Source organism: Sprattus sprattus, assembly GCF_963457725.1.
Source record: "Sprattus sprattus genome assembly, chromosome: 3".
Classification (NCBI taxonomy): Eukaryota; Metazoa; Chordata; class Actinopteri; order Clupeiformes; family Clupeidae; genus Sprattus; species Sprattus sprattus.
This window is the reverse complement of record NC_137922.1, coordinates 40,929,593-40,957,418: the sequence shown is the minus strand read 5'-3', so window position 1 is coordinate 40,957,418 and position 27,826 is coordinate 40,929,593. Positions and strand designations below refer to the sequence as shown.

The window sequence follows — 27,826 nt, the reverse complement described above, 5'->3', positions numbered from 1 at the left end:
GTTTGTCAGGTCTTGACTATTGTCTACCCTAGTCTACCTACGGAGCACAGTCTAAAATATGATATGGAATTGCACTGCATGTCAAAGGGTTTAGTTGTGTCAATGCATGACGTTTTAATGACTGGGGCGCTAGTGAAGACATAAATCTTGCCTTGGTGAGCTCATGTTACCACAGTTCAGAAAAGGGAGCGGGTCCGATGTGTTTTGTGCTGTTTTATGGGGGTTTCCAGGGGAGGCTCCCACCTGGATGAGTGAAATATGGGGAGGTGAGCAGCGCCGTAGCTAAGTGCTAATGCTCTCGCACACGAAGAGACGTAGAGCAGCGGCAGTAAACCCGCAACACATAAATCCAGCCCGTACAGGGGCGTGAGTATATTTGTGTCAACGGCAAGCATAATTACACGGCGATAAAAACGTGTGAAGTGTCAAATCAATGGTGCTAACTAACAAGAGGAATTTTTCCCCCCCCTCCCTTTTTGAAAGTCGAGCTTTGATTGAGCTGCGTCAAATCAAAGGGCTCGATCGGATTGCCATGGTAACGGCGCCTTCTGCCTGACGACCGGGCAGCGCGGGCCGATTAGGGAGAGCTCCGTCATCAATCATTATTGATCCCTCAGTTACTGTAAGGAGGCAGTGCTCTATTGGTGTTTACGTGCACACATGTGTGTGAGTGTGTGACAGGGAGAGTGTGAGTGAAAGAGTGAGGCAGAAGGAGAATGTCTGTGTGTGTGTGTGTGTGTGTGTGTCTATGTAGAGGAGAGATGGGTGTTTTGAGAATATGAATGTGTACATGACTGTTTTTGTGTGTGAGAGTGATAAAGAGAGAGAGAGAGAGAGGGGGGGGGGAGAGAGGTGAGTTATTGTGTGTGACTATGTGTTTCCATGTGTGAGAAGTTGCGAGTGACAGAGAGAGAGAGGGAGAGAGACAGGGCCTCCCCTGCCGTGCATTCTGTATGTCTTCATCACTGCGTGAGGCTAAGGGCCTTGCAGGTCATAAAAGAGCAGAAAAAGCCCTCTGCCCGTTCCTCTGTCTGCATCTCCGTTTAATTTTCCATCTCGCTTTTATTAATTCAGCCGAGTTAATTTCACACAACCCGTGTGCTCGTCGCCCGTGGCACATCAGCTGAAGCGACCCCTCCCCCCCTCTGCGCCACCAACCGCCCCCCTCCCAGCGCCCTCCCTCCATTTTACCCCCTCCAACCCCCCTACCAGCCCTCCCTGTGCTCCTTGTATCTGTGCCCGCTGCTCTTCAACATGACATAGTGCCCAATCCCAGAATCCATCTGGCAGCCATACAGGGCTTCCTCAGTGCGCTGCCTAGACTGATGATCGGAGAGCTGGAGGCTTGGCGCTGTTATTTCGCCCTCCCGAAAATCCAGCCTGTTATCTGCCTCGCTGCATTGTATCCTCTGGGTGTTAGGGGTACTTTAAACAGAGAAAGGGGGTATAAAACATTGCAGGCTGTGTTATATTTAAATGCCCCCTATGTGGAATGCTAGAGATAATTTAGGCGCTAGGGAGGTCCTCATACACACATGGGGTTTCTGAAGTGCTCAGAGGTGTGTGTGTGTGTGTGTCTGTGTGTGTGTGTGTGTATGCGTGTGCCTGTGTGAGGATGAGGGGATCTGAAGAGACTCCCTTCCTTAACTGCGCCTTTCCTCAATCCATCCAGTTACGACTCACATTCCACAGCCTCTAATTTATGTCCTTCGGAATCAAAGTACGTGACTCCTGAGGTCAGCTCCGTCACATTCCTGTGCCCCCCAGAGGAATCCCTGTAAAATCCAGGGACTGGGATGGGGGGGAAAGATTTACGAGGCAGGAGGTGTAAGCCAAACTCCTACAGGTCTCCCTTTTTTCTTTTTCTCTCCTTCATGTTTTCTAGTTTTTCCTCTTGTACGACGTCCTGACCCTCAAACACTTTCTGCTTGTACCGGAGCATGCGTACAGCAGTGGGAGGCCAGAAAGCCCCCTTCTCTACTGGGGTTTATAGATGAGCTGTTGGGGGGGGGGGGGGGGTCGGACATCAACCAACCCTCTGCTGCCCCTCTGCTGCCAGGGCTGGACGAGTGCCTCCCCCCACCCCCCACCCCTCTCCCCTACCTCCATCTGACCACCAGCAAGCCAGAGCGTAGACACTCCTGACACCTAGTGGCTGCTCTGGGTAGGATTTTTTTTTAGGGGTGTCATTGTGGTGAAGTGATATTTCAAATTCACACACACACACACACACACACACACACACACACACACACACACACACACACACACACACACACACACACACACATGCCTTTAAACAAATATTACCCTGGTTTAGTTATAAGACTGAAAAAAACAACATAGGAATTTGATAAATAGCCAACTGATGTGGAATGGAAGTTCATATTTTATTTATTGAATTGCCTTTTGGTTTATGCAACTGCTGTTTGCTGTGTTATGGCTTGCTGCTTTAGCCCCTAACGTAGCAATCTTAATTCAATGGCCTGCCTGTTGGTTGATTCAGTGACTGTTTGGCCTGTTACGGTTCGTCTGTGTCCATCCCTAAGATGACCACATCCAGGGAGAGGGCCAGAGTGTGTCGCCTCAGCCCAGCGGGGTCACATCCTCCTGGCCCTTAGACGGATGGCTGCCCCAGCTCAACCACTGCCCACAGGGGGGTCACTCTCCTCTAACGTGCTGGGAGGAAAAAAAAGGAAAAGGTTGACATGAAAGGAAAAGGAAAAGCCAGAGTGAATGAGAGAGTGAGAAAGACATGGAGTGATCTATACTTAGATCCTTGTGCCCCCCCCCCTCTACACAAACCTCCCCTTTTCCTCCTCTTCCCTTTCTCTCTCTCTCTTCTCTTTCTGTCACCCCCCCCCCCCCCCTCACACGCACAAGACCTGCTTGCTGTGAGGCAATAGACACCCAGGCGCTGTATAGACACATCGGGGGCATTCTATTTACCAGCACAGGCAGCGGGGGGTGAGTCTGGGGTTTTGGGGTCGTGGAGAAGGCAACGGTCATTCCCCGGTCAACTACAGTAGGTCATTATTCAGCCACAGCCAATCGCCCAGAACCGCACAGCGGCGGCAGGAGCAGGAGCAGCAGCCGAAGCCGCGGCAAACCCCCCCGCCCACCACACCCCACACCCCCACACCCCACACCAACCTCACCATCCACCCCCCCCTGTCCATTCTGCTTAATTATTATAAATGACAGGGGCGCGTAAACAGCCATCATTACGAGCACTCAGCAGCACACACAATTCCACTATAAATGGCTATTAAGTTAAAGAGCCATCAGTAATTCCCCCAGTGGACTTTTAGAGCCTCTGCGATTTTATTTTCATCCCCTCACGTATCATGGTTGTCGCCGCGGTCTGCGTCTGGGCGAACTTGTCCCTGTGGGGTGACGTTGTCAGGGTGGTGGGTTCTCTTTCTGTGTGTGTGTGAGTGTGTGTTTGTGTGTGTGTGAGATTCCTGACACGGGGGGGGGGGGGGGGGGGGGGGGGTTCTACCTTCTTCGAACTCTATTTAACTTCAGTTGTATTTGTGTCTCATTGTGGAGGGTGAACACATGAGTGCTTGCTTTTTGTTGTTTTGTTGAAAAGAGAAAAGTTTGTTCATGAATATAAACGCAGTGCACAGTGCTTAGCGTAATTGCTCAGCGCTAGCTCGTTTGTAATATATATCCCCCGCCCGTAATGAATGGAGTGTACCAGTTTGGGGGCATGTTTCCTTTAACTGGGTTTAGAGGTAAATAGATAAACCTGGAGAGTGCCTTCATGTTTCTTTGTTAAGTGGACTCGAGGAGAAGGATGCAGTGCAGTACTCTCTCAGTGAGTGTGTGTGTGTGTGTGTGTGTGTGTGTGTGGGTGTGTGTTTTTGTGTTTGTTTGTGTGTGTTATTGATGCTCTGGAGTGTGTTGGAGGTTGAAGGGGAAGGAGGGAATTGGGGGGAGGAGGACAGGAGGGAGAGGGAGAGAGCAAGAGTTAGAGAGAGAGAATGAAAGAGAGAGAGAGAGAAAGAGAGAGAGTGTGTGTGTGTGTATAACAGAGGGCGAAAGAGAGAATAAGAAAAGGGAGGGAGAGTCAGTAAGAATGAATGTGAGAGAGAGAGAGAGAGCATGAGCGAGGGAGGGGGTAGATTGTAGAGCAGGAGTGGTGGGTTCAGCGGCAGGGCAATGAGAGACTTCCTGCGCTCCATCACTCCCAAGGCCTGCCTCAGTCAGCTGGTGGCCCACGGCACAGCCCTCATGTGTCATTCTTATTAGCATCTCTCCTGGCTCCTCTCACCCAGAGCGTGTGAGTGTGTGTGTGTGTGTGTGTGTGTGTGTGTGTGTGTGTGTGTGTGTGTGTGTGTGTGTGTGTGTGTGTGTGTGTGTGTGTGTGTGTGTGTGTGTGTGTGTGTGTGTGTGTGTTTGTGTGTGTGTTCGCGCGTGTACGTGCGTGCGTGCGTGCGTGTGTGTGTGTGTGTTTGTGTGTGTGTGTGTGTGTCTGTGTGTGTGTGTGTGTGTGTGTGTGTGTGTGTGTGTGTGTGTGTGTGCGTGTTTGTTTGTCAGTGTGTGTGTGTGTGTGTGTTAGAGAGAAAGCAGGCATAATAGGAGTCTTTTACTCTGTTATGTGTGTGATTATGGATACATGGGGTAAGGACATAAAACACAGAGAGAGGTTTTTGTACAACACAAAATAAAATATAATGCTTACTGCATTTGGATGGGGAGTATAATAAGTCATACTGAGAGAGACTGAGAGGAGACTTGAGGGAAAAGAAAAAGGATGAAGGGATGAAATGGGACAAATGAGGACAAGAACATTTTGGAGTGTAGAACTGGAAATTAAATTTAGCCAGCTGTTGTGCCCACACCAGCGCCCGCCACCCCACTCCTTGCCACCCACCCCCACCCCTCCCCCGCATGCCGCTGCGATACTTCAGCTTCTCAAGGCATCATTAGCTGTCAATCTGTCCCTTCTGCCAGCCCACGGCGATGGGCACATTTCGGCACCACCGCTGGGCAGCTTTCCCCCTATCTCAGGCCCGCGTGCGAAATAAATGATCGCGCTGGCACTCTGCAGGTGTTGTCATGGTAACCCACCCTCTCTTTCGCGCGTTCTCTCGCTCACTTGCCAACCCCGCCCACCTGCATCCTCCCTCCCTCCCTCCCTCCCTCCCGAGGAGAAGGAGTCACGCAGAGGTCAGCCTCGTCGCAACGCTGAGCAGCCTCATCCCTCTCTCCTCTCCTCCACCCTCAGCTGCCAAACATTGTCCTCTCCTCTCCTCACCTCCCCTTCCCCCTGTCCTCCTCTCATCCTCTGCTCCAGTCTAGACCCCCTGACCAAACATAAACAACCCACCCACCTCCCATGGCCTCCCTCCTGGGAACAGGAAGAGGCTATCAGTGAGCGTGCTGCTCGGAGTTGATGGCTGGCAGTAAGAGAGGGGGTGGTGTGGTGGTAATTAACCCAGATACCTGGCCTGTTGCTCAGCCTTCCTCAGTGGCAACGCCCTCCGCAGCCTCCCCTGGCGGTAACCTACGCCAGGCGCGTTTTCTGAGGCTGATGGGGGATGAGCCACGTGCTTAAAATAGAGACATGACATTTTGATAATTGAGACAAAGAAAGAGGGAGAGAAGGAAAGCGAAAGAGAGAGAGAGAGAGAGAGAGAGAGAGAGAAAGGCGGAGAGAGCAGAGGCGAGTGATTGAAACAGGACAGCCGTCATTAGAACGTATTCACTCTCCGCGCGGGTCCTCTGTGCCTAGTGTGTTCAGTTTGAACCCATCAGTCCACTGGCATTTTCTGGTCTGTGGGGGTGGGGGTTATCGAGGATTGGGGTGAGAGAGGTGTCTTGGTGGGGGGGTGGGGGGCGGGGGACAAAAAGAGGAAGCTGGCGCTCAGCACTCAGCCACTGGCACGCTGCTGATTTAGGGGAGTATTAAAATGCCGGTGTTGATCATCAAAAAGACCTTTTCTCAGGGCGAGTTCCCAGCAAAGCGCTGCACAGATGGAGCGGCGCAGATAAATTAAACTTTCTGTCACACCAAGGAAAGAGGGAACCGCGCCGCACTGCCCCCAGGGGAGGGGAGAGAGAGCGCCTGTTTTTCTGACACCCACCCCCCCACCCCACACCTCCCCTTCCTCCTCTCCTCTCCTCTCCTCGGTTGTCCCCAGCCCCTCTATCTTTCTCTTCCTCCCTGTCTTTCTTCTTTCCCCTTTTTTCCCTCCCTGTTCTCTTCCTGTATTAGTGTTGCAGGTGTTAAATGTTTGGTGATGGTGCTGGTGGCGGTGTGAGAGTGAGGTGTGTGTGTGCCGTGCGGGTGCTGAGGGCAGGTTAGATTGACTGCCTGCTTGGCTCCCATTCCTCACAGCGTCATTAACACAGCTCATCTGCATGTGTCTCGAAACACATTAGGGGCCAGCTCTGTGTGTTTGTGTGAATGTGAATGTGTGTGTGTTTGTGTGTGTGTGTGTGTGTGTGTGTGTGTGTGTGTGTGTGTGTGTTCTTTTCTGTATGTGCATGTGTGTGCATTAGTGCTTGTGTGTATTTACACTTCAGTGTATTTGAAGATGTTGGTGCATGTGTGTCTGTGCACGCATGACGGCTTATGTCTGAGTGTCTGAGTGTGTGTGTGTGTGTGTGTGTGTGTGTGTGTGTGTGTGTGTGTGTGTGTGTGTGTGTGTGTGTGTGTGTGTGTGTGTGTGTGTGTGTGTGTGTGTGTGTGTGTGTGTGTGTGTGTGTGTGTGTGTGTGTGTGTGTGTGTGTGTGTGTGTGTGTGTGTGTGTGTGTGTGTGTGTGTGTGTGTGTGTGTGTGTGTGTGTGCGCGCGTGTGTGTGTACCGAAGGAGAAAATGGTAATTAGTTCTCCCCCGGTCTCTTCCTGCTGTGGGCTGCTGGATGGATGACACGCTCCTCACAGCTAAATGTACAGTACGTGCTCTTCTGAATGCTTAAGTGGGGTGTGGGTGGGGGGGTCTTCGTCCATCACTCCTTCCTGCTGTTCCCTCTATCCCCACTCATTTATAACCACCCACATCCCCCCCCACCCCACCCTACCCCACCCTATCCATCCGCACACACACACCCTACTCCACCTCCCTCCAACCCCTGTCCAGTCTCACCTCTCGTACAGGCCAAAGTCTGGTTTCTATTTCTCCAGCTTCTTTCAAGTGTCAGAGGTGCTTTTGAGGTATCCAGGAAGAGGAGAGGCCAGGGTTCCTGAGGGTAGGTGATGGATGAGAGGGAGGTGTTAGATATGGATCATAGTGCTGAGTTGCCAGGCCAACAGGAGTTTGGGGTATTGTGGGTACTGGGGTATATGGGGTAGTGGATCAAGCATGATGTGAAGGAAGGAGTTATACCTCAGCTTGTTAAATTAGTGTCTAAATCCTCAAGTAACTTCTGTACTTCTGTACTTCAACTTAGTCCTGTATGTCAGCATGGACTTCATCTGTCCTTCAGGCTTATCGTGCCCATTCAAAAACTGTCCCTTGTGCGTAGTGATTGTGTTCTGTACCCCTCGTCAGAATTCATGAAGGATCTAGCCAGGTGTATTCAGCAATAGTGTGTGTGTGTGTGTGTGTGTGTGAGGCACTGCATCAGCCTCTCTTGTAAAGGAGACAGAATACTCACACAAACATCCTCAATCACAGGAGACAGACTCCAAAGATAAGCATCTCCTCTCTGCTGTCAGAGAATAAAGGAGTAGGTGCAGGTTCTCCGTGCTCAAACCTGCATGAAATCCCCCCCCCCCCCCACACACACACACAGAGCGACCCCAAGCATCACGCTAAGCCAATGCAGAACACACACCAAGACTCACATTCCTCCACAAACTCATCAGTAACTCTGAACATAAATCAATGAAACAGGACGATGAAGAGGAAGAATATCATGCCGATGAACCACATTGCTTTTTTCTTTGTGTGGCTCTCAAGCTACTGCTGGTGTCATATCTAAGCAATTCAATGCTTTTCAAGGCTTTACAAATCTCTGTGTTTAGTGAACCTGAGCCGCATAACTGCTTGTTTGAATGGCCTTTGGACAGTAAGACAACCTGTCACGTGTTCTTCATGTCTCTCTTTTTTTTTACAGGAGTACAACATCCATGGCTGGTGGGTAGGAGAGATGAGAGGCAACATAGGCATCGTGCCTAAAGAATACCTTCATCCAGCCTACATCGTCTGAGCTCATGTATGTCCGCTCACCTGAACGGTTGCATTCGCCATAGCAGCTAAACATTCAAACAGGCTCTCTTGTAATTAAAGCCTGGATTCAATGTCTGATGTACTTACCAATGTAAGTGCTCAGGCTTATATGGTTAAAAATAATACTAGATTTCATTAAATGGCAGTGACACTGAGCACTTGTGAAATGCATTTCTTTGTGAATAAAAAAAACTCATGACTTGTGACATATAAGCTAAAGTGTCATTCTATAATTTCATAATACCTTCTATTCCATATTAACCCCTGAATGACTCTTTAAATTAGGCTGGCATGCATTTGCACGTAAAAGAGGAAAGGCTTGAGTTCACGTCACCTCAATTAACACTCCAAATACCTCTCTCAGTGATGGCACCTGCTGGCTAAATACTGAACTACAAGCTAGCTGAATTCACAACCACCATCTTTGTCCACAATAGCGGCAAAGTCCTTACAGTTATAGGTAGTACCACATTCTGAGGGCTTCCCCTCCTTTTCATCTAAACTTAAAAGAATTCACAGCCTTAGAAATTATTCAAAATGCAATCCAAAGATAATGCATGTATTCTGTAAGTGAGCCTATAAATTCATGAAAGAATGCAGTCTATATTTTTTTTTATTTCCATGTTAGGAGCTTCAGAGTATCCCAAGAATGTTTTCTTGAGACCGAACAACAGTCTTGTCATGAATATGCTGGGACTATTTGTTTGTGTGGACATGCTTGAACCCTCCACCTGTTTTTCTTCTTTGTCCAGGCTTCTGCAGGGATTATTCACTGCTGGGACACCAACACAAAACGACTCACAACACTCTCCAAGAACGACAGACTGAGACCATTTTCATAATTCATATAATAACCTGTTTATTTTTATTGTTTCTGGTATTTTTGGAAAATATAATATATGCAACATGAATATTTCACTGTGCCATTTTGTTTAGTTATTAGATGTGTGTACTGAATTAAAAAACATTTTGTTGGGAAGTGAAGCTATGGTCAGTACTATTACTGAATTTGGTATACCTAAAACTATGATAAATTAAAGCAGGTGAAATTTAAACAGACGTGCTGCCGACTCTATTACCATGAGCATAAGATGGTGGCACACAAACCTTTGAGCCACCCGCTGGTCAACATGGGCACTTCTGGTCAGATAGAAACACAAACACACCACTCTCTCCACCTAGCAGATCACGCCTAGCAGTCAAATGCTCCTCTTATAGCTTTAGCCACTTAATGAGCACACACAAACACCAACCTTACCAAAGGAACAATGTTCGTTTCATGACGCCAGGGCTTCACCAGTACATCTTTCCTGTTGGGATCACATCAAACTGAAAATGTTTTGCCTGTAGCACATGCATGTGATGCATTCTTATACACCACCATGTTAATACTCCCACAGCGCGGACGTCAGGACGCAAAAAGTGAGGAGACTGACCTTAGGTCATTATATTGTAAAAATCTTTTTTTTTTTATTCCTTAAAACGTGTCACTCTTAAAACAAAACAAACAAAAACACTTGACAGCATCCAGGACTGTACGGCAGCGGAGCAAAATAAAACAAATACTCATGTTTATTACACTGTACTTCATTGATGGGAAGTAAAACAACTCCACTAATTCACATTTTAAAATGCAAACAAAAGAAGTCTCCATTTTGGATTACGATCCATGGGTAATCCACTTAAGTACTGTAGTACCATAAATGATCATTAAAGCTACAACACGTAAAAAAGGGTTGCACCTCCTTACTTCATGTCTGACAGATGAGGACCCAGTATTAACCAGAGATGGCGTTTACTTATCCCCAATCATATTGACAAGTAGACAAGCCCGCTCAATCACAAGCTTGAAGACACAATGTCCATGTTGTCCAAAATAAGGGAGAAACTCTAAGAAATGTGTATCTTGAAAAACAAAACAAAATGGAGCTTCCCATCTCATATGATATGCCATATGCTAATGCAACCATACAAGTGCTTCTTAAAGGGGTTTGTGATCATATTTTACAATGCTAATTTAGGAACCTTATCTTGAGTTTGTCTTTACTAGGGGGTATTCCAAGAATGTGAAAAACCTGGGTAAATTAACTCCGCAAGAGGTAAACCTCCTAAAAGAGGAGCCCTATGGCTTTGTTTTACTACGAGAATCAAGCCATAGGACTCTTCTATTAGGTTAAACACTTACTGAGTTAACTTACCCAAGTCACTAAACCTCATGCTTGGAATAACCCCCTGGTCAGGGTGCTGGTTTACAACCATGTGTGTTGGTCTGATTCTGTAAAAAGGGCCTTCGTTTCTGGAAGTTTCTCAGAGTACAGACCTGCTATGGGAAAAGGTTTCTTCTGGTCAGTATCCTACTAGAGTATTACATTATTCTTACTAACAAAGAGCTGCTGCTCTCAGACCAGTCCTGTGCATCTTGAGACACTTTCTGAGTGAGGGCTCAGGGTACATACAGGTGCCAGGCCAGAGCTCCTGCCGTTTCCCCAGTTCTAACGGGACAGAAGGGAAGATGGTGGAGATGTACGGAAGAACCCTCAGTAAAGAGCATCAGAGTTGCTGCTTCGTGGCCTCTTGATCTTTTCGATGTTCTTCAGGATCATGTCGTGCAATGTCACCTGTTGACAAAACAACAATATGCGTCAGAGCATTGTTTACATAGCAGCACTTCACTGAAGACACTCCACGAGTCCAAGTGTCCTTTTGTGCACCGGAGAAGCATGGAGTCTTTGGAACAACTTGCCAACTTCTCTTTTATTAATACTGACCAAGCACTTTAAAAGGTGCACTATTTATTTATATTAATATATTATATTCACATTTCTGGGCAACGTTGTTTGAGGTTTTTCTACCTGTATTTCTTTCATTTTCTGTCTCAAAAATGCACGCAGTTGTCATAAAAGGAATACTGTATATTTTGTATTTTTTCTTTTCAGATGAATAAACCTACAGCCACATTTTAACCTAAATTCTATGTGGTTATTTTCTGTCAATTCGGTTCAAATCAGTTCACCCTTGTCCGATATTCCCAATATTACGATCTGATATTATTTCCCAATACATTTTCTCCCTCATTCTCTGTATATGTAACCATACTGTCCAACTACACATGCCATTGACGTGGGGCCACTGGAAAATGCACCATGTTTCATCAGTCCTTGTACGTCCATTCTAATATGTGCTTTCAGATGTGATAACTGAGTGGCTCGGGGAACAAAATATCGATATTTTGGGTCCATTGGCCAGGAAACTCCCCAGACCTTAATCCCATTGAGAACTTGTGGTCAATCCTCAAGAGGCGGGTGGACAAACAAAAAAAACTATTTCTGACAAACTCCAAGCATTGATTATGCAAGAATGGGTTGCCATCAGTCAGGATGTGGCCCAGAAGTTAATTGACAGCATGCCAGGGCGGATTGCAGAAGTCTTGAAAAAGAAGGGTCAAAATATTGCAAATATTGACTTTTCGCATTAACTTCATGTAATTGCCAATGAAAGCCAGTGACACTTGCTAAAATGTTTGTAATTATACTTCAGTCTTCCATAGTAACATCTGACAAACATATCTAAAGACACTGAAGCAGCTAAATTTGTGAAAATGCATATTTGTGTCATTCTCAAAACTTTTGGCCACGACTGTACATACTGATCACTTGCAAACACTGATCTAAAAACCAGCCCGAAAATAACTCTGTTGCCATTACTAAATCTGCTGTGATTGTGTTGCATAACCCAACTGATTTACCTCACATCACCTAACTCAAGCCCAGTGTGAGGTCAGTGTTCATATCTGTGTCAGATTTGGAGGGAAGGAAGCAATTAGTTAGTGAAGTTACTTACATATTGATTTCTCAGCTCTGACACTATGATCTTGAGACTGATGTATTCCTTCTCGTCAATCTCAGTCACGGTGCGACGATAGTCTTCCTACAGAAAACACAAACATACAAACTCAGTTCTTCATGAAAGATCTGACAGTGACTTGGGTAAAGCTGGTTTTAATGCAGAAGAACACAGATCTGACACTTAAACACAGCCCAATCTTGCTATATCATTATCAATTCATTCCCACATTCAGTAATCAACCATCGTTAATACTTTTGCATACCAAAAACACAAGACGGCACTTACCACATGAGGATATTTAGCTATTTTGGACACCAACTTTGCCCTCGTAATGTAGTACCTAAAATTGTCGAAAGAAATAGAGTGAGAATAAATGTTAACTTTCAGGTAATAGAGACATTTCAAGTGCTATATAGCATCATGGTCAGCTGTTGCCCACCTTGATATCTGGTCTAGATAAGACGCTGCTTCTCCTTCCACTGTTCTCAGCTCAGCTACAGTCTCTTCCTGCAGGAGAAGACAACAGCTGTTCAGTTTTGGCCTTAAAACATAAACCACGTGGCACACCAAGTGTAAACTTAGATTTGATTAACATGAAAGGCACAGGAATCTTGCTTTAAGGAAAGGGATTATATTACTTTTTAAAGATCCTTCTTTCACACAAACACTGACATGTGATGGCGTACAAGCTTAATGAGGGAAAACTGGATGTGTTTACAAATGACCAATTGAGTTTTTGCTTTTGCCTAGAAAAATTAATTTCATGCACCACAGACTGTTAAGTGAAAGAACAGCATAATCGACACAGTTGGGAGAAAGAAAAAAAGTTCACCTGAATTGACACTCCAAAGTTGTTGCCATCCTCAATTCTAGGAATTAACAACTGAACCCACATTTTGACCTGAAACAGAAGAAAAAAAAGTAGAAGCATAATGTATATATCCAAGTTTAACTGACCTGCCGTGGTTTCTCAACCTTCAACTTTCTCAATTAATTTCACTTGAGGAATCTCTGCATGCTCTACTGCATACTGTGCTTTTAAACTCACTGTGTTGCATTTCTCTATAAGAGTCCTGATCTCTGGTTTGACCCTCTCAATCAGATCCAGCAGCTTGCCGTTGCACTTCATCATCCCTCCAGGCATGACAAACACCTTAGTCCCAGACACTGTGGACGAAGAGAGGAAAGAAATGGTATGGTTGATACCTGGTACCGAGACCACAACTCCATACACCATACAAATTGAATAGCCTAAACGGAATACCTTTATCCTCTCCTGGACATTCCTCGAGTTTTCTCTTTTTTGCATTTTGCTGTGGCGGATAATGTCACAGTTAGTAAATAGCTTAAAAACCATCAGACTGTAAATGAAGGGGAAATCCCCAAGCATAGAGGCTCATTTAGACATTAAAACCAGTATGCACTTTGTTTTCGTTCGTTTTTCAAGCATTATCAAGCACAAGGGAATACTGTCATCTGATATAACATCCAGAAAATGAAACGTCTGATATATTTAGGCGCTTACTGTGTCCAGGCCGTCGTGGATGTCTTTTAACAGAATGGGATCTGGCACAGATAGGTTTATATCTGAATGGATATCCTTCAGGTCCTTGATGTTAAGGACAGGTTCCTATATAAAGCAAGCAAGTGTGGAATCAGCCTAAACACTTACCCACGACATTATTTATTATCACAACACAGATGAAAAGAGTAGCAAACCCACAACCAGGAATCGACACAGCTTTATACAACTCACATAACAATACTTACTTTAAGGAACTGATCAAGTTCTAATAATTTCTTTGGGAAAAAGCTGGCCACCAGGTGCTCTGCCTGTGAAATAATAAAACAGCCAATTGTTAGGTGCAGTCTGAATACACGGCATATGTTATATTATCTCTCTGTTGAGCAACGTACCTCTGCAGTGATTCGTTCCCTGAAAGCATCAACCTACCGAAACATAATACAGGAATTTTGTTATTTGTTTACAGCTTGCATAGGACGTGATCTGGCATCACCCCACAAAAAGGTTCTTTGCTGAACACTAACTTTGATTGCAGGTTATCTTGCTACGAAGGAAGACAGGTCACCCTACTCTAGCTACGACATTGTTCTTTCAAAGACATGAGGCATGTGCTTGATAGGAAAATTGTACAAAGTACATATACAGACAATTTTGGTCGACTTGCGAAAGCTTTCCCAAGAATATGTGAAGGCTACGGCCAATTGACAAGCTACAATGAGTAAGCAAGGTAGCTAAAGTTAGCAAGCCAATAAGCTAACCATTATTTCTACTAGTAGACTAAGCTAACCGATGTAGCCGGTGATTAGCTTGTAAACGTGTACTGAAGAAGACTCGTGGCGTACCAATGTTTAATAAACTGTGCATCGGATGATACAGATTAGTGAAACGTTTATTTTAAAACGTATTTAAACACTTCAGGTACGCGGGAAAGTTGAGTGATTAGCATGAAAACACACCGGTTAGCAGAAGTGCTTGGCCTGTCGTATCATTCATTCTCATGCCCTTTCAAAAAATGTTAAGTAATGTGCCTTAACAGTTACCTTAGTCTTGAGCTCATTGTCCACCTTGAGCAGTGAAGACATCTTACTTATTCCCCCAAAACAGAAATAGATTGTCTTCACAGAATAAAATGTTAACGTGTGGCTTTCAACTCCTGTCAGCCACAAGGTACGGCGAGTTCAGATGACGTTATCACTATACGACAAAGTGAATGATTCTGGACATGCGCACAGGGGGTAAATGTCTCGGGATATGTGTTTATACAAATACCTGTGTACATTTATGCAATGCCAAATACAAATACACATGCACTGCGATGTAACTGTGATTTGTTAAAGTTGGTGCACAAAATAATTACGAAGCCCGTTCATTAGGAAAGTACGTGCATGCCAATGGTGGAAGGTGTTTTGTTCAGGTAAGCAACATTAGTTGTAATTTATTGAAGATACAGTTGCTGCTTGCCTTGGAGATTCACGATGTGTCATGTGGATGCTATTCCTATATAAACAAATCAACTATTCTGATTGGGGGAGAACAGTTTTCCAACAGCACGTGACATGGTTGAGGGGGAGTGTGCAGCTCAGACGGCCATGTAAACAAGGAAAAGACTTGCGGACCGAGGAACGTAGATTTCATCGCGGACACAAAAGACACGCAGTATTAAATGACACCTCTTCATTAAGCGTGGCCAGTAGCCATGGGCTTTCCTGTCACCATCAAAGTCAATTTCAGGGGCAATGTTAGGAAGTTCCCCGTTGCGGACTCGGAGAAAGCACAGTGGGAATCTGTGGAGGCCTGGGTGAGTAGGCCTGTGGCCAGCGTCACAACCTAGCATTGTCGGGCAATGTTTGCAGTCTGTTCCCTGTAGGCCTATTTCAAGGCCTACGTAAACAGATTGACCAAAGACGTCTGTTAGTGAATAATAACTTTCAAAACGGATATTCATCAATGTCTGCCTTGATTAGTGAATGTCAACTGCGCAGTTGAGAAAAATTACGTTTCATTGTCCTCACGATTTTAAGTGGCTTCCTATTATAATGACGATACGCACATTTAATTACTAATACTGGCGCTTTGACAACAAAATAAACCAAGTTCGCTTTACTCACGTATGATGCATTGTTACCTTAAAAGATTGAAAGAACCTTGCTGTCGAGTCTCCCGTCAAAGCTCTTGTAATGACGTCACATCAAAATGTCTTTATGTGTAAGGGTATTGTGTGAATGCCCTTAAATTGTTGTTGTGCGGTAACTAAGCTTTACAATACGCATATTGTCTCACCATGTATACTCTTTTCAACGCAGATTAAAACGACCATTGGCTTATGCCACTTTCAAGTAAAGTATTTTGATGAAGACAATGAGGAGGTGAGCTTAAATTATATGGTAAAAATACACTAAAACTTGTACAGAATAATGGAAATTCGAAAAATGACTTACAACCTGGTAATAACTTATTAATGTACGATTTTCTTTGTGTTACAGGTTTCAATCAACATTCAAGGTATGATAAAATGTTTTCAAAGTTAAGCTCTGTCAAGATAGAGTTGTGAAGTTGTGGAACAAGACAGACCACATTATTTCCATAGATTAAGTATCAGCATGACGCTGTCAAGTTTTCCCACTTATTATGAAAGTGAAAGGTTTTTAGCACTGATCTATACTCAAGCATGTAGAAAAAAATATTTTGATTCCTCTAATACTTTGGCATTAACTTTTTGTTTTAAATGTTTGTTTTCCAGAGGAATATGTGGAAGCACTAAAGGTAATTCAAATGTGTGCATTTTAAAATACGTTGTTGATAATTGCAGCTGCTTACTTCATAAGTTTCAGGAACAGTAGTATGAGTAACACTTACATTACATATGCCCTTGTAGTACTCAGTATGTACCTTGTAGTGACTATGCTGTAGAATGCAGACGTTAGCATTGGGCTGAGGTCCATCTGAGTCCATATTTTCTCCTCTGGGTATATCTGCTACAGAGTGGTCTGAAGCAGGGGAACCAGCTCCACATGAATGTTTACAAGATGAAGGGGCAGGTAGAAGGTGGGGTCATGAAGGTGGAGGTGAAGGAGCTCAAGCTTGAGAACCGGCCAGCTCCCCCATACCCCTCAAGACTGAAGACGGTCGACAAGGAGACACAGGTCACCCCCGAGCGGGACTCGGTAAGGGAGAGATTGTGTGTATTTGGCATGTATTTAAAAATGTTCTTCAATTGAGAAGGGTAATATATGTTTAAGGACTTTGGAATATTAAGATAATTTAAAGAAATGTGATGATGTGGAACATGTGATGATGTGGACCATGTGTTTTTGTCTGAATAGGTGGTAGTGAAGGATAGCAAGGTCCCCAAAGTAGAGGACGAGGCTGTGCCAGCATGGTTCAAATCATACATGGACAAGGTGAGCAAAAACTGTTCAGTGGTCCTGAATAGGGAAAGTGATAGTCTGTGCTTGTTTATTACTTGTCTTAGAAAAGGTATTATGTTTGTTCCATATGAGCACAGTTTATAACATTATTATAATAATAATAATAATTATTATTAGTGGTAGTGGTATTAGTAGTAGATGTAGTAGGAGGAGTGTTTATCAACCAGTCATCCTCTCTTCCAGTTCAAAGACCAGGTGGTGAAGGAGGTGGTGGATAAGATGTGTAGCGAGTTCTCCGGGCAGTGCTGCACCCACCGAGGCCCCGGGCAACGGCCTGAGGAGCCCAGCACGTCTGCCACCCAGAAGCCCACTGTCAGCTCCACCACAGGGGTCCCCTTTGGCTCCAGCACCCCAACCTGCAGCAGCTGCAAGGGACCAGCCACAGGGGGAGGCTACCAGTGCAGGTGGGTGGACATCTCTGGGGTGGAGGTGGGGAAGCTCTGGGAATTCTTATGTAAACCCCAAATCCAGGCAAATAGTTTTGTCATGGCAAATAATTTACCTAATTTTACATAATTTACATGTTACTCATACTGATCTAGAAATCTAGACCTTGTAGTTTTTCTGGTTAAAATGTGAAGTAAAGAAAATGATATTTATAGGGCATGGTGCAAGTATTGTTTGTAAGTATATGATCAAGTCAAAAGTTTTTTTAAATTGTATTTATTTGTTAGTAGACATTATAAATCCTCCATAGTTACTTTGTGGTATACCCATGAACAACAAATGTATATGAACTTGACATTGATAACAATAACCAAAATGTCTATGTGTATACTGTATTTCCTTTGTAGTGTGTGCCCATCTTGCATTCTGTGTGAGCCTTGCAGTCAGGGCCATGACCCCAGCCACAACCTCAAGAGGACGCGGACGCCCTTGTCAGTCCCAGAACGTGGGGTGACACCAGAGCCCAGGCAAGTCCCCTCAAGACGCCAAAGAACTGCAGGAGGGCATCACTCTCAATTCCCCATTCCCAAACCTGACCGCCTACCGCGCTGTCTTCGGAAAGCTCTGGAAAGGCAAAAAACAACAGTTTGATGCATCAGTGCGCCATACATTCAGGATGATACACACAATAAATTCAAATAAGAAATAGGCTTGTACTTTTTATAGAGCTCAAGTTAGTTGTTTTTTTACGTCTCTGTGGAAAATCCTCCTCAATTTCTCTACATAAAATTCTGTCCTGACATAAATTTTAAACCTATACGCTCCAGGACACAGGTGGTAGTGGCCAGCATCTGTCCCTGAGATTGTGAATAACGCGTTTAGCTACGGCGCCTAATGGCCTCATGTCAATTAGCTTAGCAGGCTAACGCGTTATTCTCGGGATCGATATCAGCGAAACAGCGCGGCTCCGCTTTTAAGACCAGCTTCTGGCCCCAGCTTCTAGGCGGTCTAGGTACCGGCCCTGGTGTAACAGCCCTCTCTGCCTCGACCTCTGACCCCAGGTTCCCACGGCGTGGCGACCGGACGGTGCGCAAGGCCGAGCGCCAGCGCCTGAAGGCCGAGCGCCAGCAGCTGAAGGCGGAGGTGAAGGAGATCAAGAAGAAGCTGCGTCTGGAGAAGCGGGGACTGCTGTGGAGTGGATCCACCAGCTCCAGCTCCAGACCGGCTCTGGTCCTGGCCCCCATCCCCCCAGCCCTGGACCCAGCCCCTGCACCGGGTCCCTGTCCTGGTCCACAGGCCACCAGTCCAGAGTAAGGGCCCACACTAAGAGAGAGAGAGAGAGAGAGAAAGAGAGATAGAGAGGGCGGTCAGACAGGGCCGGGTGGCCTATGCAGCCCAGCCTATACCACAGTCACATTTTTTTATTATGAAGAATAATCACATGGTTGTTTGTTTATAGTTGAGTTATCGCTGGAAAGTGGATGGAACTACTGCTACTGCTACTACTGCTTCTACCTCAAATGAAACCAGCTGCCTTTATGTATTGCATCAGCTTTTTTTTTTTTTTTTGCTATGAGCTTCAAGCAAAAAAACGGCTAAGAAAAACAAAAAAAAATGAACAAAAAAAAAACAAACTCAAGCTATACTCACGATGCTCTGTGCACTCAAACCAGGGGTCCCAAGGTCTCCTGCTCCACCTTGGTGCCCACAATGACTGCCTTGTTTCTGGATGAGAACCTACCAGACGGCACTTGTCTGGAGCCAGGAACCAAGTTCATCAAATACTGGAAGATGCACAACACAGGCAACATCAGCTGGACCTCAGACACTAAGGTATTGCCCTGCGAATTGGCTACATCTCTCAATGCTAGCATCTCCTGCTACTGACCTACTGTAATATATAGGCCAAATCAAAATGGGATCTTTACAGGGTTGGTGTGATACTAATATTTTTTTTTATTTATTATTAATTTTTAAAAATGTAATATTTTAAGTCCTTTTTTTAATTTTACTTTTATTTGATATTTAATCAAATCAGTGAAGGAATGACCTATTCTTACTTGGCAATGATTTCTGTTAAATCCATGTGACTGGGAAATTTCTTTTGCCAGTGCATATGTGTTTATGCATTTATGTCTGTCTTTGTGTTTGTGTGTGTGTGTGTGTGTGTGTGTGTGTGTGTGTTTCTGTGTGTGTGTGTGTGTGTGTGTGTGTGTGTGTGTGTGTGTGTGTGTGTGTGTGTGTGTGTGTGTGTGTGTGTGTGTGTGTGGTTGTGTCCCATGTCATGTTTTGTGTCTGTGTTTCACCGCACCTCTCCGCCACACCCAGCTGAAGTTCATGTGGGGAAACCTGGCCCCCGAGTTGCGGACGCAGAGGGAGGTGGCGGTGCCCTTCCTGCAGCCGGGCCAGGTGGGCGTAGTGAACGTGGCGTTCGTAGCGCCCCTGCTGGAGGGCACCTACACCTCCCATTGGCGCCTGGCGCACTGCGGCCAGCAGTTCGGCCCCCGCGTCTGGTGCAGCATCATCGCGGTGCCCAGGGGCGCCAGCACCGGTTGCCAGATGGGTGCCCGACATCACAGCAAGAGGCCGGTGAGCTGACGTGCCCGCCTCTATGCCAGTATCTCCTCACTTTATGCTTTGCCAGCCTTGCCTGTTCTCTACCATACCAACTGTAACTTGATTGTAGATCAGACTTTTTGTAAACGAGTCTTACATTTAGCAGGAGGGTATTTAACATGGAGTATATACAAGTTACAGTACGTATATTCAAGGTACATTAAGTGTTTTTTTTCAGTACTTCATACTCATTTTGGATAGTGATTAAGAGTGGTTGCTGGGAGTATGTCTTAGTCAAAATAAAGCTGTGCATGGCACAGAGTCAGTCAGATTTAGCCATAGATAGCTTTTGTAATGGAAAGTCTAGCACTGTAGCTTGCTGCCATTGTCACATGTGTGTGGGGGTGACTCACTGTGACGTGTGCCGCAGAGAGACGACCTTGGTCAGGTGGAGAAGGAGCATCTGTGCTGGCCCGCCACCAGGAGCTCCAAGGACACTGTGCCTGCAGGCTCCCAAAGACCCTACTACATTCCCTCCGTGGACATGCTGACAGCACAGGTGTGTCCAGAGGGAACCCTGTGTGTCTGTGTGTGTGTGTGTGTGTGTGTGTATATATTTTTTTCTATATATATATACTGTGCCCTTGTAGACTGAATGACCAACTCTCTATAAATGTTTTCCGTTGTGTCAGGATTTGCTGTCCTTTGAGTTGCTGGACATCAACATTGTGCAAGAGTTGGACAAAGTCCCAGCTAACACTCCTGTTGGTAAGACCTCAATGGTGTGACTGTTATAGAGCAGCTTATTTTTTGGTTGTCATGGAGGAAATTGAGCCTGTTGTTCTGGCATGGTGCTTTTTGACAGATATGACCCCCTGCATGTCTCCCCTCCATCACCGAGGCCCCCTGGTGGACAACCCTGGAATGGAGCAGACCAAAGACAAACCTGAGCCCACTTGTGACACAAAACACACAGGTAAGATAGGAATCTTCTAGCCATCAGGTGGTGCTCCTGCAATTAACAATTACTCATATAATCTTTTCTGCTTCCTGCATGGTTACATTAAATATCATAGTAACAGTAATGCTATAGGACTATAACTAGAATCCTGTTTTCTATCAGCTTTGGTGTGTGTTTAAGTAACATTTAAAATGGTCTGTCTTAAAGGAGGTGCCCTTGTTTTACCTCAGTCTGTCTTATTGAGTTAATTAAATTATTAGTTATATCCATCTTGATTCTTATTGATCTGTTCTCTTTATGCCAGTGGTGCCACGGCCGATGCACCCTGACCACTTGGACCTTCCCGGTCACGAGGAGGTGGATGAGGACATTAGTGGGACCCAGTTTGTGTGTGAGACTGTCATCCGCTCCCTCACCCTGGAGGAGCCGGACCACAAGCCTCGGCGCAGGGCACAGCAGGGAAACGCCAAGCCTGCCGGTAAGAGCTCTGTATCTGCCTACCGGGGGGGAAGAGTGTATTCATTATTTATAGTTTTGAAACAGTGTGAGCTCCACTTGGCTCTCCTTTTAACAGTATTCATATTCATTCATAAAATATAAGTGTGCAAGAATAGATTTTCTTTGTGTAATTTTTGTAACTTTTGAAAGCTGCAACATTTTGGATTTTTTAAAGAATAAACCCAGGCAGTATGGAATGTTGCTTGAGACCTCATGTTGGTTTATGAGCTGGGGCTAGTGCTTGTTATGGTTTTAGGGAGTAACTTCTTTGTTGTCTTGTTCAGCTCCAGTCTCCTGTCTTGAGAGACCACTGCTGCTAATGAGTGACAGAACACAGGAGCCAATCATCAAGCCAACTGTAGTCCCACCCCCTCTCCCTCAGCAGACCATACTAGATGAGCAAGTCATCCTAGGTAAGTGTAAGGTCGCATCAAGGTATAATGTAATGGATAGATTTTGTAAACTGATTTTGTGGGAAGAAATCATACCATAATTTAATATGAAGTACATATTTGTGCCCAAAGTGCCCTTGATATCATCATTATCATTAGTAAATGTAATCACTGCATACAATACTGAATTACCTCTGAACTAAAATATTATATCTAGCTTTGATATTTTGCCCTATTGTCCTACAGTTGTCACTGAGCGTTGTTCAGTTCGTAAAAGTGTTGTTTTGTCTACTCAGAGAGGTTTGTGGCTTTGGAGGAAAACCTCTACACCGACCCCAGTGAGACAGAGCAGGAGGATGAGGAAGAGGATGAGGAAGAACCGCAGAGGGAGATGTGTGCGGAGCCGGAGCCAGAGGAAGAAGCTGAGGCCGGGATCGGTGACTGGGACGAGGTGAGCAGCCAGGTGTCGTCTGCCTCCTCCGAGGAATACACCCTCATCATGCCCGACTGCTTTGACACCTCGCGCCCAATCGCGGGCTCCATGTACAGCTCAGCCCTGTCCCAGCACGGGGGGGCCATCAGTACAAGCGTATCAGCACAACCCCGGCCCGGCAAAGTTTCGGAACCGGAGCTGGCCAGAGACCGCGTGGACGGGGACCAGGAGGGAAGACAGAGGGATGTGGGGAGACGGCAGGGCTCGTCCTCCATTCACAGCAGTGTGACCCACTTGCTGTGCGCCTCCCAGACTCTAGACGCCCCGGCGCTCGTCCCAGAAGTGGTCCCGGCACCTGGGCCGCTGGCCCCACCTGTTCCCTTGCGGCTTGCACAGAGGTAAGGGTCAAAGGTCACAGGGAAGTTAATAAAATCTGCTTCATGGGTGGTGGACATGTGGGGGAGTGGTTATGTTTGTCAAATACTTGGGAAAAGCTGATTAGCAGTGTCCCCTCAAGAAGTTCACAGTTCATAAACCAGTCAGGACATAGTCCAAAACTGAGGAGAGATAAATGCGTTTATCTATTTAGGTTAGGAGGGTATATGTTTGTCTAGGGTAGAAATTGCTGTCTAGATTGCTGGCCAGGCGTCTGAAGTTGCTACATGGAAGAAAATCAATGCAATGCTGTGTGTAAAAGATTTCCCTATCCCTTAAAAAGGAAAATAAGTGAAAATGATGTAAATAAATGTCTATTTCCCTCGTGGTATTTGTATGTTTCTTTTTCAGGCTGGTGCTACAGAATGAGCCAGACCTGATCCCAAGGACAGGAGAAAGAAACGAGATACAGCAAAGGCTTGAATGCAGTTTCAATGGTGAGCCATCATTTTAACTCATGTCTCTAATTTTTATATTTTTCATCCTGTTCAGTGGACATTCTACATTACAACTCACAGGAAATATCAGCTCCTCAGTAAGGAAGTGAAAATAAAGTAATTGTCACACCAGAGCAATTAGACCAAAAAATGTAAGTGTGCGGTTTCAACAGCACACGAATGAGGGACTAAAACAACATGTACAGACTGCCTGTTGCATGCCTATTGGCTTTTACACCACACTTCTGTTTGTTTGGTTTGAGGATGTGGTCCCTTGTGTTGAAAACATTTGCCGGCCTGGTGGCTGAAACCAGACTCTCGACCACAAGCAGAAAAGTCTGCACCTACTGCAGCTGTGGTTGTAGGGTAGTGTGCTGCCTATGGGCCAGTCTTTTACATTCACTCACCCTGCATCTATGTTCTTGTCCTCAGAACCCAGTCCCACACATGAGCTGAGCCGTGGGGACCAATCTGAGCCGCACAGCCCCCGAGAGAGCTGCTCTACGGACCTGAGGTACAGACGCACGCACACACACACACACGCATGCGCACACACACACGCACACACGGACACACGCACACACGCACACACGGACACAGACACACGCACACGTGCACACGTGCACACACACACACACACACACACACACACACACGCAGACACACAAATACTGTGGTGATGTGTACATGCCCTCCTCAGCCCAATACACATCTAAGATTGCAACAAGATGAGTCGTAACCACTTGCAACCTGCAACTTCTTGCAACAGAGAGGGGGCTTGGTCTATAACCGCACACTAGAACGCTCGGGCACTTTTATAACTATGGGTATTTAGTAGCAATACCTTCCTTAATGCTCATGTTGGCACAATTATTCATTACTTTGATTGTGTGAACGCTAAGCAGTAAAAAGATGTTACTCAAAAACTTGTCCATATAGGGGGATCCTTAGAGGTGCTCACTTGAGTTTTCAAGGGTTCTTTGGCCTAGTGAATAAGCATATAAACATCTTTCAGTTCACTTTAGGGTAAGGAAGTATACTCAAAAGTCAGTCATGCAGTTATGATTTTGATTTAGTTTTGATTTGTCTTAACAGATACAGAGAAGCCACTTTTAAAGGATACTTTTTACAGTGAGTGACTCACCAGGAATAGTGCATCAGATCTAGAGCACTTGAAAGCTGCATGCTTTTCAAAGCAGCATGAGTGTGCCCACTCACAAGTGTGTGTGTGTTTCTATACTTACTCATGCAGTATGTTAGCAATACATCAAACAGGAAGTGCCTCGGCAGTTGACGCATTTGATACTTGATGTAAACTTCTGCTTTCTGCATTGCATTGTAATCTTTCCCCCATTCCTGTGTTCTCCTAAAGCATCTGTACATCCAAACCGCACTGAAACTGTCACATGAACACTTAAATGATTACAGTCAACCGCACTAAACCGTTTGTCAGCCTTGATTTTGTGACTGGCCTGTTCAGCTTTGTATATGAGTCTGTGCTTTAGCTGGTAGCTGTATGGATTCATAGGATGGAGAGATGCGAGAGATCGTGTGAGATGAGAAATTATGCACTGTGACTTCACTGAGATGCACTGTGACTTCACTGTGGTTTTCTCTTTCAGGGTTCGGCACAGGGGCATCACTGAGGGGCTGGTGAAGGGAGCTCTGTCAGTGGCTGCATCTGCCTACAAGGCCCTCTTCACTGGGCAGAGCAGCTCCACACAGGTGCCTCTCTCTTGCTCTCTTCTGAGTCCCACCCACACACACACACACACACACACACACACACAATCAGACATATGAACAGACATGGCATTACATGGCATTACAGCCATATTCGCTTGAATTAGTAGCTCTCCAGGTGCATGTGGAAAGAACTGAAATTGTGGCGAAGCAGAAAGTTACAAAAGAGTGGTTCTGAGGAACCTGTTTTGCCGTGAGAGGTGTTTATTTCACCAGCGTGCGTCATCTGAAATGCCTCGCATTGTTTTGTTGGCAGACATTGTTTTCTTAGACCTACATTTCCTCCTTTACCCTATGGTTCAGTTTCACTTAGTGCTGCTTTAAATAAGCAATTACCCATATATATGTTTATGTAGTGTATGTATCAATGTATTCATGCACCACATATTTGGCAACACGCATAACCTATTGATGGTAGTCTTAACAACTTGATTACATTTCTTCATGCAATTTACCTCACTTGATTAATAGTATTGCACTACTTCATTTCCTCCAAATCTTTCATATAATTCTTTCAGCACATGAAACTAACACATGTTAGTAAAACTGCCCGCTAAACTATTTCTGCTTTTAACCCCAGCGCACAGAGGTGTCAGAGGACCCAGCGTGTGAAGCCGCCTCCATGCAGGCAGTGCTGCAGGAGATGGGCTTCTGTGACGTGGCTCTCAATCAGAGGCTGCTCAACAAGCACCGGCACAACCTGCTGGATGTGGTTAACGAGCTGGTGCAGCTCAACGACAACGAGTGGTACGCCTCGCGCCACTGAAAGGATCGCCATGGTTACCTGACCCTGGGAACATTCTGCTTCAGTCTTTGCCTTTCGTTTTTTTCTTTTTTTCTCTTCTCTTCCAGAACATCTGTGCAGATGGGTTGGTTATGTTGTGGGTTTGGCATGCTAAGAAGTATACTGGAAGAGGTTAATGAGGCTTTTTATGTAAAAGTGTGTTTACTGAAGAGTGAAATCAATTTTCATGTAAAATGAACAGTCACATGTTCAGCTTTAATCATATAGTGGCAGACAAGGGTAGGGTGTGAGATGAGTCTGAACAGGAAGGCACTCACACATTAATTGACTGTGGTTAAAAACTATAACGTGGGTATCCAGATAGTGACGGTGAAGAATGAACTAATCCCTCCCCAAGGGTTTTGAGAGTCACCAGGAAAGAGAGAAACACAAAGATACACAAGAATGTGTTCTCTGTTTGGGGAATTCCCGGGCCGTGCTCTGTGTTCTTTTTCAACAATCCAACTTGAAAGTCTGTCCAGCCTCATGTTGGAAAGTGTGTGGCCAAAACAGTTCCTGAGTAAATCCTGTCTGGCCACATGTCTGCTATTCCTGGTCCTTTTCTAAAGAGAGGATTCAGTAAACATGGGGTGATGTGAGAATAACCTTCATGTGGGCTCTTGGCCAGCTAGCAACCAGCTCCAGTGGGCTACAGATGCCACCTCACACCTTTTCTAGCCTGCGTCTGCCACAACAGTAGGAAGTAAAGTGATAAATACGTTTACAAAACTCAGAAGATAAAGCTGAAGATACATTATACAGGGCATAGGAGAGTCACACCCGTACTGATTCTTTTTTTTCCCTTTGTTGCATTTTCAATAAAATTGTGTTATTCTCTGCCGACACTGAAGGACTTCAGTGCAAAGGCACTAAAAAAAAGAGCTAACACTAAATGAATATGGACACTTTCTAGAATGTACTTGTGGCATTTGCACTGTGGCAGTTAGAATGGGTCACATTCAAGATAGCAGCATTGAATTAAGACACACTTTGCCTGCAATGCGTCACACTAAAGTTACTATAATGCAGATTGTTCCCTTGCTTGAGGTCCACCATTCCCTTGTTTTCCTGTAACAGTATAGATACCCCCCCCCCCCCCCCCAAACATTCCAGCTGAGTGAAATCAAACCTTTCATGCTGTTGACCTTTACATAAATTCTCCACAATCAAATGACTGTTTAATAGAAGAGTGATTTTTGCGTTTTTAAATCAGCCAATCTTGTTATGTTTTAAAGTGAAGCGAATGTAGTGTACAAGAGCAGCAAAAGTGATTATTACATTTGTTAAATGTACATTTACAAACTTTATTTTTATGCCAATTTAAGTCTTCTCTTCAGTGTCTGACATAAATGTAACCAGTGTATTGAACATAGCTGCCCATGAATCCAGTGTCAAATCACTGTTCGTTAACCTATAGAGTCCATCCACAAATCTGCTGAGCCGACATTATTCAGAATGTGTTTTGAAAGCTCGGTCGTGCAGACACACGTTTTCCCTCCGCTCAGCTGAAGTCTCACTTCCCTTTCCGAAGGAGGAAACCTTGAACATACAGAAATATCCCTCTACCCTCTTTGTTTTAAATTGTGCTTCTTGTGTTGTTGTGCACCGACAACGGGGAGGTCGGCAGTTTCTCTCTTCCCCGATTTTGCCTTTTTCAGAAACTAGACGTGAAATGGCATATTTGTGATGATAAATAGCCTACAGTGAAATGAGCTTACATTTCTATGAGTAACGTGGTTGGTCATAAGTAGAGACAGAACTAATTGATAAAGTGCATCTCGTTTTTGTATTCTGAATTTTGGCACGCTTCTTTTTGTTTGCCTTCCGCTTAGAAATAATGTGGTTGTCACTTGGATTCAGGCTGTGTTTTAACAGGTTCAGCAACATAACAGACGGGTTGCAACAGGAAACAGTTGGGACTGATATTTCTAGTTCACCATATTATTCACTGACGCTCTTGTTAGTTAATTAAAAAAGAAAATGCGGACCCTAAAGCTATTATCTCTTCTTCAAGGAAGTCATTATATTTTTTGAAATGCTGTTTATGTTATATTTGCTTTACCAATGTGTAAATAACTGGTTGAGGAAATAAAGTAGCCTATGTTAAAGTGAAATGAATGTGGTCATCATTTCTCTTTGCCAAAGCACCATTACAAGAAGCTTCACAACAGAATGTTCTACCGACCATTACCGCTAAGTGGCGGTAGTATGGCGTG

General features: G+C 45.1%; 3 protein-coding genes across 4 annotated transcripts in view; 2 read left to right on the top strand and 1 right to left on the bottom strand.

Moving 5' to 3' along the window:
• skap1 (src kinase associated phosphoprotein 1) overlaps nucleotides 1-8,165 on the top strand; it is a gene marked incomplete at both ends in the record, with an annotated part of 39,113 nt that extends 30,948 nt beyond the window's left edge. Inside the window, one exon of the mRNA XM_080835936.1 lies at nucleotides 8,073-8,165. Coding sequence (XP_080692062.1) covers nucleotides 8,073-8,165 — 93 coding nt within the window. The remainder of the gene's footprint in view (nucleotides 1-8,072) is intronic.
• Nucleotides 8,166-9,706: 1,541 nt separating this feature from the next.
• On the bottom strand, nucleotides 9,707-14,716 carry psme3 (proteasome activator subunit 3). The gene is made up of 11 exons (XM_080835246.1): nucleotides 14,597-14,716; nucleotides 13,949-13,981; nucleotides 13,802-13,864; nucleotides 13,557-13,661; nucleotides 13,296-13,344; nucleotides 13,080-13,198; nucleotides 12,864-12,932; nucleotides 12,471-12,538; nucleotides 12,317-12,371; nucleotides 12,026-12,112; nucleotides 9,707-10,803 (listed from the first exon to the last, which is right to left on the bottom strand). Exons 1-11 carry the CDS (start codon nucleotides 14,636-14,638, stop codon nucleotides 10,723-10,725), a joined length of 771 nt encoding a protein of 256 aa, XP_080691372.1. The 5' UTR covers nucleotides 14,639-14,716; the 3' UTR covers nucleotides 9,707-10,722.
• Nucleotides 14,717-15,186: 470 nt separating this feature from the next.
• Nucleotides 15,187-27,724, top strand: nbr1a (NBR1 autophagy cargo receptor a). Of its 2 annotated transcripts, XM_080835689.1 has the most exons (22): nucleotides 15,187-15,354; nucleotides 15,860-15,922; nucleotides 16,040-16,058; nucleotides 16,297-16,319; nucleotides 16,538-16,720; nucleotides 16,880-16,957; nucleotides 17,168-17,388; nucleotides 17,779-17,898; nucleotides 18,433-18,681; nucleotides 19,045-19,204; nucleotides 19,700-19,960; nucleotides 20,358-20,486; nucleotides 20,620-20,695; nucleotides 20,793-20,903; nucleotides 21,193-21,366; nucleotides 21,671-21,799; nucleotides 22,075-22,609; nucleotides 22,998-23,083; nucleotides 23,516-23,597; nucleotides 24,179-24,214; nucleotides 24,706-24,808; nucleotides 25,407-27,724. In XM_080835689.1, exons 1-22 carry the CDS (start codon nucleotides 15,253-15,255, stop codon nucleotides 25,590-25,592), a joined length of 3,126 nt encoding a protein of 1,041 aa, XP_080691815.1. In that variant the 5' UTR covers nucleotides 15,187-15,252; the 3' UTR covers nucleotides 25,593-27,724. The 2 variants fall into 2 exon arrangements, with proteins under 2 accessions (XP_080691815.1, XP_080691816.1); XM_080835690.1 differs by lacking the exon at nucleotides 24,179-24,214.
• The last annotated feature ends 102 nt before the right edge of the window (nucleotides 27,725-27,826 follow it).

Excerpts from the sequence above, each read along its gene's own strand:
- nbr1a (XM_080835689.1), top strand. The coding sequence starts at position 15,253 with ATGGGCTTTCCTGTCACCATCAAAGTCAATTTCAGGGGCAATGTTAGG. Across the intron at positions 20,696-20,792 it reads CCCAGCTAACACTCCTGTTG|ATATGACCCCCTGCATGTCT; the intron begins GTAAGACCTCAA and ends GCTTTTTGACAG. Across the intron at positions 21,800-22,074 it reads AGATGAGCAAGTCATCCTAG|AGAGGTTTGTGGCTTTGGAG; the intron begins GTAAGTGTAAGG and ends TTGTCTACTCAG.
- psme3 (XM_080835246.1), bottom strand. The coding sequence starts at position 14,638 with ATGTCTTCACTGCTCAAGGTGGACAATGAGCTCAAGACTAAG. Across the intron at positions 12,933-13,079 it reads TTATAGAGAAATGCAACACA|GTCAAAATGTGGGTTCAGTT; the intron begins GTGAGTTTAAAA and ends CTTCTGTTTCAG. Across the intron at positions 12,113-12,316 it reads TAGCTAAATATCCTCATGTG|GAAGACTATCGTCGCACCGT; the intron begins GTAAGTGCCGTC and ends TGTTTTCTGTAG.